General features: G+C 35.5%; 1 protein-coding gene and 1 long non-coding RNA gene across 2 annotated transcripts; both read right to left on the bottom strand.

Moving 5' to 3' along the window:
- Window positions 1-2,088: 2,088 nt before the first annotated feature.
- LOC122027357 lies at window positions 2,089-5,046 on the bottom strand. The gene is made up of 2 exons (XR_006124386.1): window positions 4,907-5,046; window positions 2,089-4,829 (listed from the first exon to the last, which is right to left on the bottom strand). It is a non-coding gene; the product is annotated as an uncharacterized LOC122027357 (long non-coding RNA).
- A 1,918-nt stretch (window positions 5,047-6,964) lies between these two features.
- Window positions 6,965-10,886, bottom strand: LOC122007242 (polyadenylate-binding protein 4-like). The gene is made up of 10 exons (XM_042563073.1): window positions 10,501-10,886; window positions 9,683-9,801; window positions 9,391-9,584; window positions 8,751-9,007; window positions 8,532-8,638; window positions 8,255-8,444; window positions 7,889-8,175; window positions 7,652-7,801; window positions 7,379-7,561; window positions 6,965-7,292 (listed from the first exon to the last, which is right to left on the bottom strand). The coding sequence occupies exons 1-10, from the start codon at window positions 10,715-10,717 to the stop codon at window positions 7,092-7,094; spliced, it is 1,905 nt and encodes a 634-aa protein (XP_042419007.1). The 5' UTR covers window positions 10,718-10,886; the 3' UTR covers window positions 6,965-7,091.
- Window positions 10,887-11,214: the final 328 nt, after the last annotated feature.

Here is an 11,214-nt window from a genome sequence, read left to right on the forward strand (position 1 = left end):
CAAAAATCTATCAACAAAAGAAAGAAGGATAGAAAAAAAATATATTTCTCTTGAAGCACAGTCAACAAGATTTTCCTTCCGGAAAATTTTTCTCAGTAATGCTATTTTAAATGAAATAATCAGACATTAAGTATCAAAGAAAGAGACTGACAACTAAAAGCTCACTGTCAATGATATGTCCAAGTACGGGCCTTATTATTATTTCCTGAAAGTCTAGTATGTTGCAATAATTGAGGGTTTATATATTTTTTTTTAAGGAAACAGCAGATTTATCTCTTTCTCATGGTATATAAGACAAGTACGGGCTCAATATATATTTCTGAACTCTGTTTTTACAATGCATGCCACAAATTTAAAAAGATACTGATATTATTTCCTCAAAGTATAGAAAATTCGAATAGTTGAAGATTTATCATTTCTTTTTAGGAATGATGTACATTTATCTCTAATGCCATTGATAAAAAAATTGAAGTCTTTATGCAAGCTAAATTTATATTGCTGATCTATATTTCTTTCTTCTAAATTGATATGATGACATTGAGGTTCTGACGTTGTATGCCACTAATTCAGAAAGGTTTCTTTTTTAATCATAATTTTTGTTTCTTCACTCAAACAGCATACTTGTCATCTCTAACTTATCAATTTCTTCCTTATACCGCCCCCTAAAAGAAGAATGAAAAGGACATAAAACTGCACAACTTTGCCAAAAAAACTTTCTATGAGCCTAAATGTGGATTTGTTGATATTGACATTTCAGTTTTGAGTTGTATTGATTTAACACAGGGACAAAAATTGTTCTGATAATGATTTTCACAATAACAATTTGCTTGATGATGAGGTTCAATTTGTAGATAACATAGAAAAACCTATATTGGATTAATCATTGATTTAACACAGGGATATAATGATGTTCTCAGTAATGATTTCTCAAAAACAATTTGCTGATTGATGAGATTCAATTTGTAGATAACATAGAAAAGCCTATCCATGATCAATCACCTTGCAACAAGACAAATTAACAGAATATTTAAGCTGTTAATGATCCAAATTTAGTGACAAAACAGGTTTTTATATTTAAAAAAACAAAAGGTTAGACTGAAGCTATGCCTATTTAAAAGGCCAACAATACAAATAGTAGTACTTCAAAGCATCTTGATTTTGTTAATGTCTTGTCAAATAATGTATCATAAATTGCAGCCTCTAGGGCTATGGTGCAGCAGAAAGACGTCAAGATGTCATCCAAGTAATCCCTAGAATTTTTCCTCTAACCCTATGTTTAGATGGGGTGAGCGAAGGTTCATTAAAGGAAGGGGAAAGGAGGGGAAGTAAAGTATTTATATTCTTTTTGTTCAGGAGGGAGGGAAAGTTCATTAACATAACATGTATTACCGTGTTTGGGAGGAAAGTGAGGGTAACGAAGGTTAAATATATAAAGTTACAAAATTATCCTCACTTTTGTTAAAGACTTACGCGTTCAAGAACCTAGTGCATCTTAAATATATTTATTGGTTTAGACTTACACGTCCAAGCAATTGTAGCTCATTTGTTAAAGTCGGCGTCAACGTTGACATCAAAACAACGTCGGTGTTGGCGTCGTAGTCAGCGTCAAAATCGGCGTTTGCGTTGAAGTTGGCGTCGGCGTCGAAGTCGGCAAAGTGCGACCGTCGGGCGGTACGAGTGTTTTTCTTCGCCATGCAAAGAATACCTAAAACAATGATTTTTGAAATTGATATAATAAAACAGGAATAAAATTACAACATAATTTTTTTTAGTTCCCCTTACCTTCCCTTTGGGGTGTAAGGAAGGGTAAGGGGGTTTAAAGCTGACCCTTCCTTACTTTTCTTTTCCGTAGCTCACTTCCTTCCAAACAAGGTTTCAAATTTCTCTTCTCCTTCGCTACCCTTCCCTCCCCTTACCTCATCTCCTCCCAAACAGTGTGGAAATGGGGCGTGCAACCACGAGATGGGCCGCTCATCGCGAGCACTTCCTAATTTATCTGACGATCGATGGAAAACTTCCGTGGGACTGGACCGGTCACCCCAGGTTCGATATTATAAGGTTCATCATTTTATGCATCATAAATTGAAGTTGAAGGAGAATTTATCGGTCCAAGATCTTAAGAAAGAATTAGATACAACAATATGCTCTGCAGCATGTTCCTCAGATACAACAATATGCTCTGCAGAATTATATAACAGACTAAACTTTTTGAACCACTAGCAGATGCAAAGACATAAAACAAACTGAATTTTGCACAGTGAAATGTGATGATATCTCAACTAATTACTTCGGAGGTAATCTTAGCTCTAGAAGAAGACATTCTTTTTGAGTTCAACAAGAGACCTGACCTGGACCAGAGTGGGTTCATACAAAAGCTTTACATGATCAATGGCCAACCAGTCCTGAAGATTAACATCTGAAAAAGCTTAGTAAGGTCACATAGATAGTACTTAAAAGTGTTCATTCACAATGATATTCCATAAAGCTAAAGTAATTCAACTCTTCATGGGAACACAAATGTTTAGTTTAAGCAGGGCCTAAGTAAATTGCATTTTTACAAACCATATCAAAGACAAATGTCAATCTCAGACTTGGATGAAATGACTGAGAGCTACATTGGACCTTAGCGGTCAGCATAAAATAATACCAACAATCTTGACCATCGATCTTAATCAATTGTTATGACGATGCAAAATGTCTAAATAGCCAATTCAAAATGGTTAAAACTCATGCTCCTTGTTATAATTTATTAGACACATGATTAAGTTAATTTAAGTTACCCAGGGAAATGGCACTCATGGCCAATTGTTGTAGTATATTAGAACATCATTATAGTAATTAAGCTACATGGGAAATGCCTATTCATTATCAAGATACTAAAAAGCAAATGAAGGAAACTCTGGTAAACAAGATCATCACTCAGTCACATACACATCTAAGGGTGGATTATATAGGAATAATAATGCACAGATGCATCAAAATCCAGGCTAAAAAATGACACAAAGCTAAAACTGCAATTAGATTCTACATCAAACTGTACCAAGAGCACCATTTATTAACAATAAAATAACAGCAAAGCCTTTTGACTACAGTTTGATGAATGCTTCACATGGTCCATGGTGTTTTTCACCAAAAAACACTACAATGCTCAAACACAGTAACATCATTGCAGTGAATAAGGAACTGCTGCTGATCTAAGATATAAATAGTCTATTTTACAGAAATGTTTCTGTCAAATTTTACATGGAAAAAAAAAGATAGCAAAGACTATTGTCTTGAACTCTTGATCAAATACTTGGTTCCCAAATATCAGTACATCAAAAAACATTCCTTAATAAGCAGAGATTAAGACAATGAAAGCATTTAGTTTCCTTTCTTCCCTCTCAAAGTTTTTGGGTAAAGTGAGCCAGAAATTAAACAAAAAATATCACTCCTTAGTATTGCACAATGATGCAGAGTCACGAAGGCTGGTGATGTAAGATAGAACAATTTATGTGCCTAAATGACCTCTAAGTTCCACAGTGCTTCTCGTTTGGGTGTTCAGAGAGGTCAGCAATCTTGTGAGCCTGGAATAATATGGATTTGATGAGCTATGGTTTCTAGTATCAAATTTCGCAGTTCTTTTCCAGATTATATTGTTCCTTTTTTCATGAAGCGAAAAGAGGATTCTCAAGAATGCTTCTAATCATTAAAGTAAACAAATAATGACAGCATCAAAAGAGTATGAAAGAACAAACAATCTAACTTAAAACAACAAGAGAAACATCATCTTGAAGCTCAAAAGATTTGTCTTTCACCTACCAGATCCTTTGCTACACACTTGTGATGAAGCAAGACATGACACAGAAGAAATTCAAGATACATTTGTCTGAACATTGATCTTTGATAAATCTAGAGACATCTTCACAGAGCTTTTACTTAATAACAAACCCATGTTGGATTTGACAATTCAACAATTTCACCACTAACAGATCAAAAGAAAGGTCAATTTAGATTGTTTTTTTTTAAACAGGGCAAGTAAACAATACGAAACAGAAAAAAAATGTACATCAACTTTCAAACACAAAATTCCTACAATTTCCTCAAAAACAAAAATAAAAAACTCTGACCCTCTCCTATCTACCTCCATTGTAACAAAATTTATTTCAATTAATACAATCTATTTGCATGTATAACCTGAAAAGAAAACAAGCAAAAGTGTATTCTTTCACTCAACTTTAAACTTCTAAACCAGCGTAAAAAAAGGATTCGCAAGGTTAAGATCTTGAACAAAGAATCTGGGAAAGAAATTTCAATTTCAGCACACAACATCAATCAACAACCACCACTTTCAGTATCTTCTAAGTTATAGCAACAGCATTATTACAACTGCAATTTACAAGTATCAGCTTCAACCTGACTTCGACATCATAAACCAGCACAACTGGACATTTCAGCAACTGGGAACCTCTCATCACCTTACAGTATTCGAAGATGAACTGGAATGAAACTTCAGCAAAATTCCAAAACTAAAAATCAGGACGGATATATGGAAACGAAAATCAGCACTATTCCACAACTAGAAATCAGGACAAATATATCCCTGGAACTAAGAAGAAATGATTCATAATATGGTAAAGTGCTGAAGCTCGACCAATGTTAAAAGGGGAGTGTCTACTCCTATCCCTGCAACCGCAGATGAGAAGAGATCAAAGATTAAAAGGGGAGTTTCTTTCTACCAATGTTCCACCGCTGAGGATGGGATTCGGCTGATAGGAGGAGCCCGACGACGCCGGAACCGTCGTCGATGAGGAAGCACCCTCATCGGATCGCGACACCAAAACCCCAGCCTGTGTTCGCCGCGCCATCAATCCCAAAGAACGGGAGACGAGGAAAACAAGCAGGATAGATGCATGTATGTGAGGACCTGCATCCAGGCTCGCTGGTTGAGGACGGGGAGGTAGAGGGCCGAGCATCTTTCAGTTCGCCGGAGAAGAGCTTCAACACTGCGAGGTTGTAGTCCATGGCAAGAAACCTAGATAGTCACTTGTTTTTCATATCAGTCCTATGATTGTTCAACTTCCCGTACCCTTTATTATGGTTATTTCGCAATGACTTCGACATTGATTAGTGTATACACACGTTGTTTTTTTAAACTTTTTTAATTCTACTGCACAACACTCCTAACTATTAATAATAAGTTCTTAAAAGAAAATCCCTTCCTGGATTATTTGACGGTCTGCCATCAATTAATTAATCCTTTACTCCACATAGTCAAACAGAATATAAGAAATATCTAAAATGTACATAATTATTTTTTTAATATAATAAATAAGTTATTTATATAATATTTAGAAAATAAATAAAAATTTTAATAATCTTACTATTTTTTTAAAAATCTCCCCCCTTTACTAACTAACTTTGGTGAAGCCTAAAATGTATTTACGTTAACGCCCTTTTTTCTATTTACACTAAAAATAATTTCAAGATTTATTAATAATTCCACAAGCGAAATAATCTAGAATTGTTCTTATCATTAATTTTCTGATTGTTTTATATAAAAAAATATAATTCTCTTTAATCCCATATCTTAGAATTGACAACATTATAATCAAAGAAGCTTCTATAAATATTTTAAGTCGACAATATTAAAAAATATACTTTTCTTAATTTTTTTTACTAAGACAAGTATAATATTAAATTAAAATATTTTTTTGCATAGGGAAGGGATTCTCTAGCGTCACTATTGCATGAGTCTGACGAATCTTACCCAAATAATTAATTCTTGGTTTATAAAACAATTCAGATTTTCAAAGACCCAAATAATTTAAATATTATTATATTACACACGTAACGCGTGTGCATGATCACACTAGTATATAATAAAAAATTTAAAGGATTTTGAATAAAAAAGGGGGCCTCCATTTTTATTTTTTTTAATTAAAAAAATGTCCTTCTCCCTGTTCAATCATGCACATTTATCCTCTTATTCTCTCATATTATTATCCCCTTTTAGATATGATACCGCGTCAAAAGAAAAATAAATATATTTTTTTGAAAAGTTTCTATAGACGGATAGGATCATATCAATTAAGATTTTTGAGACATGATAAAACTTAAGAAAGTGAAAGAAATTTATTAAACCAAATCTCTTGATATTCCATCTTTAGAGCACTAAGATGGTGTTTTTTTTTAATCAAAGACCAATACTATATTGCATATATTCTCATAATATTTATCAAGAATAGTGATATATACTTAGACAATTAATAATAGTACGGTTGGATGATATGAGATTATGATAAATATATATATTAATCGATAATAAATGAGATCGATGAAGAATTGATTATAGCAATATTAAAATAAATAAAGATATAAATAAAAGATGAGCTTAATGGTATAGAAGAATTAGTATAGTGGCTTAATTGTGGTTGTATCCATCAACAAAGGTAAAAGTCCTTAGTAATAAAAGAAAAATAAAATGGGAATGAGTGAAGTGAAGTTATTAGATTGGTTATTTTTTCTCAAAAAGATAAAATATAAAAAATGCCTTCAATTATATAATTATTTTTAAGTGGTTTCCCTACTTTAATAATTTCACAGCTATCTATTTTAAATTTTAAAATTGATTTATAGTATTAAGCATAAATAATTTTTAAATTAATTTTTTTTTCGGATGTGCACGACTGCTGTTATTTCTCTATATATATTCAAATTCAAAATTTTTGAGAAAAATTTCATATAATAAAATAACTTATTTTTATTCTCTCTCCTGCCCTTTTCTATTCTCCCTTTTATCTGCCTTTTCTCTTGACGTGAAAGGGGTGGAATAAAGTATATAAATAAATATGTTAAAATTTCCATCACCAATTAAGAAAGGAATGAGTCAAGTATGATATAGGTCTTGCAAAAACATGAGAAAGCAAGTTCATTATCTTAGAGCTAATTGACGCAAGGCGAAATCTAGTGTGCTTTATTTCCGGTCATGCAAATTAAAGCAAATATCGACCAAAATGGTAGATCCTAGAGAAACTAAAACTACTGTAAAACAAAACTGCAGTTGCATAGTAAGAGACAGAGTTTTTGTTTTTTTGTTTTTGCTTTCCCTATTAATTCACAGCCACGTCACTCGCCAAGTAGTTGGAGTGCATCCTCTCTTGAGGAGCGCCCACTCTGGCTTGGGAGTCCTTGAGAACTTGTACTGCTTCTTCAACCTTGGCAGCCAGTGACTCTGGTGACTCCACCAGCAGCAGTAGTTCGCTGTTGTCCATCTCTAACAGCATTCCAGTAATCTTGGCGGCGAGATCAAACTACAAAGCAAACGCATGACTCCGAGTTAATGAAATGGCTTTGTTTATGGGTTTGAGGTAGCAGCCGTGGAATGAATTATCATCACCTTGAGGTTCTCTACTAAGGGGAAGAGATGCTCGCCAAGAATCTGCTTTTGTTGTTGTGGAGTTGCAGCGGCAAGCATGGTGCTTAGCATTTCGGTTCCATGCGAGCTGGAGGAGCCAGGTGAAGTTAAGGATGCATTGTTAACTGGACGACCATTTGGTAAGTAATTGATTTGTCCAGGTCTCTGCCATTACACACACACATGGGTCAGCAAGAATGTTGGATGATGAGGAAAAAAGAAAAAAGAAATCATAGCAAAACCTGGGTAGAACACCTGGTGGGTTATGAAATCTTTTCCGCCATTCAAAGAATGATTTGCATGATGCCACTGAGGTAGGTATGCATTTGGCTGGCCTGATTGAAGCAGTCTATTCCCGTTCGTCCTGCCTCTATTTTGTCTGTGTTGCCTCGAAGTGTTTGCCATCTGAAATCATAAGTACCAGATGATGAATCTTGCAGCCGGAAGTAAGTATCAAATTTGTAAAAGATTATAATGTAAATTGTGACTCACTGCAGGAAATGGCATTGCCTGGTAAGTCGGTCTTGATGGGGCAACAAATCCATTGGGTCTCCAACCAGGGCTGAGAGCAAAAGGTTGATGATACATAAGACCATCCCTTGGAGGAACTTGTGCAACGACCGCTGAAGAAGCATAGTAAAGAGGGGTATAAGCAGGAGGCATAACAGCAGCTGGAGACCCAGACAGGCGCTGAGCATATTGAAGCTGCAATTGAGCTCGTCTATCCTCTTTTCTTTGTGCAATTGAGACGTACAATGGCTTCCCGTGGAACATGCATCCTATACATGTATAACAAATGGTTCTATGGTTGGAATCAGATAGAATTATAGAATAAAACACCAGAAAACATAGAGTTACCATGCAAGTTATTCACAGCTTTGTTAGCATCTTCAGGGCTACTGTAGCATACAAATCCAAAACCTTTACTTCTCCCTTTATCATCAAGCATAACTTTTGCAGAAGTTATGTTGCCATACTCACTAAAGCGATCCCGCAATACATGATCATCAACAGCATCATCAAGATTTTTGACATAGATATTTGATGCCTGACAGGAAGGTTAGTTACTTCTAAGCTTATATTTGAGATAAAGGACATGCTACAATTGTAAGTGAAACAGCAGAGCACAAAGTACCATGTATTTCCTCATTTGCTCACTCTTCTTTTCCTCATAAGAACGACGTAATATTTGTAGCCTTTCTGCCTTTTTCTGGGCCCTTGCAACATATAAGGTGTTGGTTCCTACTCATAGAGTTCAGAAAGACAATAGAAGTCAGTGGTCTGATATCCATCAAAAGTTTTATTATTACTCTTTGATGCCCCATAAAGTAAGATTGGTATGGATCATGCATACCAAGTGGGAGACCATTCATCGCTTCCATTGCCCTTTTTGCACTGTCATGGCTTTCAAAGTTAACAAAACCAAACCCCTTTGAATTTCCATCATCATCTTTTGCAATGCTAACACTTGATATTTTGCCAAACTCAGAGAACTTGAGCTTAATAAGTTCTTCTGTTATGTCCTGATCCAGGTTCTTCATGTATAAGTTAGTAAATTGAGCATCAGGGCTGGGCAATCGTTCACTCTTTTTCACAAAGTTAGCAACATAACTACAGGAAGAAAAAGAAGAAATATCAGTGGGAGACTAGTCATTGAATGATTGAGAGTTAAGACCACAAATCTTTTCTTGTCTAATTGTTTCATTGATTCATGTGATGCAAATCTACCACCCAAGTCCCAAGTATTGTTTCATTGATTTGTTCTTACCCCTGTTGAGGAAGGCATCTTACAAACAAAAGCAACTCTTTCGCATCTACTATAAAAAAAAATGAAATAATTTATCACGCTCTGCATATTAGTGTACATGAATTGATGTCTCTTTAAAGCCATAAGAAAAAGAAACTCAAATAACAGATAAAGCTTCAAAATAGAGAAACTTGAAAAGAATGTGATAATTGGAGGTTTTGGAATCAGTTGAAATGGTGATTCTTACATTGTCTTTCCTTCGCATGAAGAGCCATGAAGGGCTTGAATGGCCGAATTTGCTGATTCTTGAGAATCAAACTGGACAAATCCGAACCCTTTACTCCTTCCATTTTCATCTGTGGCAACTTTACAAGACAAAATTGTTCCAAACTTGGAAAACATATCGTAAAGCATACCATTGTGGATATAACTGCTAAGGTTCTACAGATAATCAGAAAAGAAAAGTCAAATTTCTAAAGTATTTCAGAATGAACGATTTGACGTTAAAGAATAAAATTGCAAACTTTCTACACTTCTACCTTCACAAAAAGGTTACCAATCCCACTGCTCCTTGCGTTTGGATCTCTACGCGACCACATCAATCTAATTGGTTTGCCATTTAGGGGAGTATGGTTTAACTTCTCCATTGCAGAAATTGCTAAGCCAAGAAAAATAGAACCGCATGCACAGTTAAAACATGTACCACCTAACCAAATCCTGAGTGTACTTATGAACAACGATCAACAAAAATAAAGATGAAAATAATTGGGAAAATAGTATCCAAGAAGGTTTACATGAGAAAATAAATAAATAAATAACGCAACAGGATAAATGACTGGATATATTAACATACGATAAGAATTCCTTTTTCCAGCGAGAAAAGTAGAAGAAGCATTGCCCATATCCTTCGACAGTGAGTACAAGATACAGATAAAATTAAATGACAGAAAGATAATACATAGAACGGAAAAGGGGTAAATCTGAAGCGACAAGAACAGTTTGTTTAATTTTAAAAAAGTAAAAAAGGTATCTGTAACGCAACAGAGAATATAAGACCTCCAAAACAATCCTTTATTATCAACTTATTCAACATCAATAATTCATGCAAACGATTCACATCCCGAAAACACCCAAAAAACGACAGGATCAAAGTTAAAGTTGAATAGGAAAGATGAGATAGGTAAAGCTAATCAAACACTACCCGGAGCAGCGATGCCGGTCAAGAAAATTCACAAAATAACATACGCTTCCAACAAACAAAAAACCGAAATCAACATTAAAAGGCCTTATTTTCTACGATGCAAAACAAAGAGTAATAGAGGGGGAAAAAAAAAGAAAAACTAAATCGCGAGAATACCATCTTGGATCGAAATGTAATTGACGTAGCCGTATCCGAGAGAGACGCCGGTGGCGGAATCCTTGCAGACCCTTACGGACGTGAGTTCGCCGATGGCAGAGAACAGCCCGACGAGGTGCTCCTCTCCGATGTCGGGGGCGAGGTCCCCGACGTAGAGCGCAATTGGACTGTGCTCCGCGGCGGCGGCGGCGGCGGTAGACTCATCGACGGCCTCCATCGTGGGAGAGGATCACAGTCGGCAACCAGGCGAGATCGGAAGAAGTAGGGTTAGGGTTAGGAGGAGCGCCGAGGAGGACGAGGAGAAACGATGGTTTGCATGGGGCGGAAAGTGGGACGGGAGTTTTTGAAGCGAGCGGAAAAGTAGGGGGAGAAGGGAAGGAGGCCGAGGGGGCGTGAAACCTCGTCGCGTCGCCTGGTGGGGTCGCTATTTATTCACACCGGAGGGAAAAAAAATTTATCAATGTTTTCATTTCCACCCTTCTAGTTTTAAAATATGTTATTTAACCCCTTGTGATTCCCATCACAAGTTTAAAATTAGCGGTGAATTTGCTAATTTTATAAATTATGAAAAATTTAGTAAGTCTCCGTGTGGGCCTAAGATGAAAATTTTATTTTTCTAATTTATTAATTAATTCCACTTTTTTTTAAAAAAAATAAAATTTGTGAAAAATAGACCAATCATTTTGCCACGTCGTAGATCTAAATGGGAGCCAC

The sequence above is a fragment of the Zingiber officinale genome, chromosome 1A (assembly GCF_018446385.1).
Source record: "Zingiber officinale cultivar Zhangliang chromosome 1A, Zo_v1.1, whole genome shotgun sequence".
NCBI lineage: Eukaryota > Viridiplantae > Streptophyta > Magnoliopsida > Zingiberales > Zingiberaceae > Zingiber > Zingiber officinale.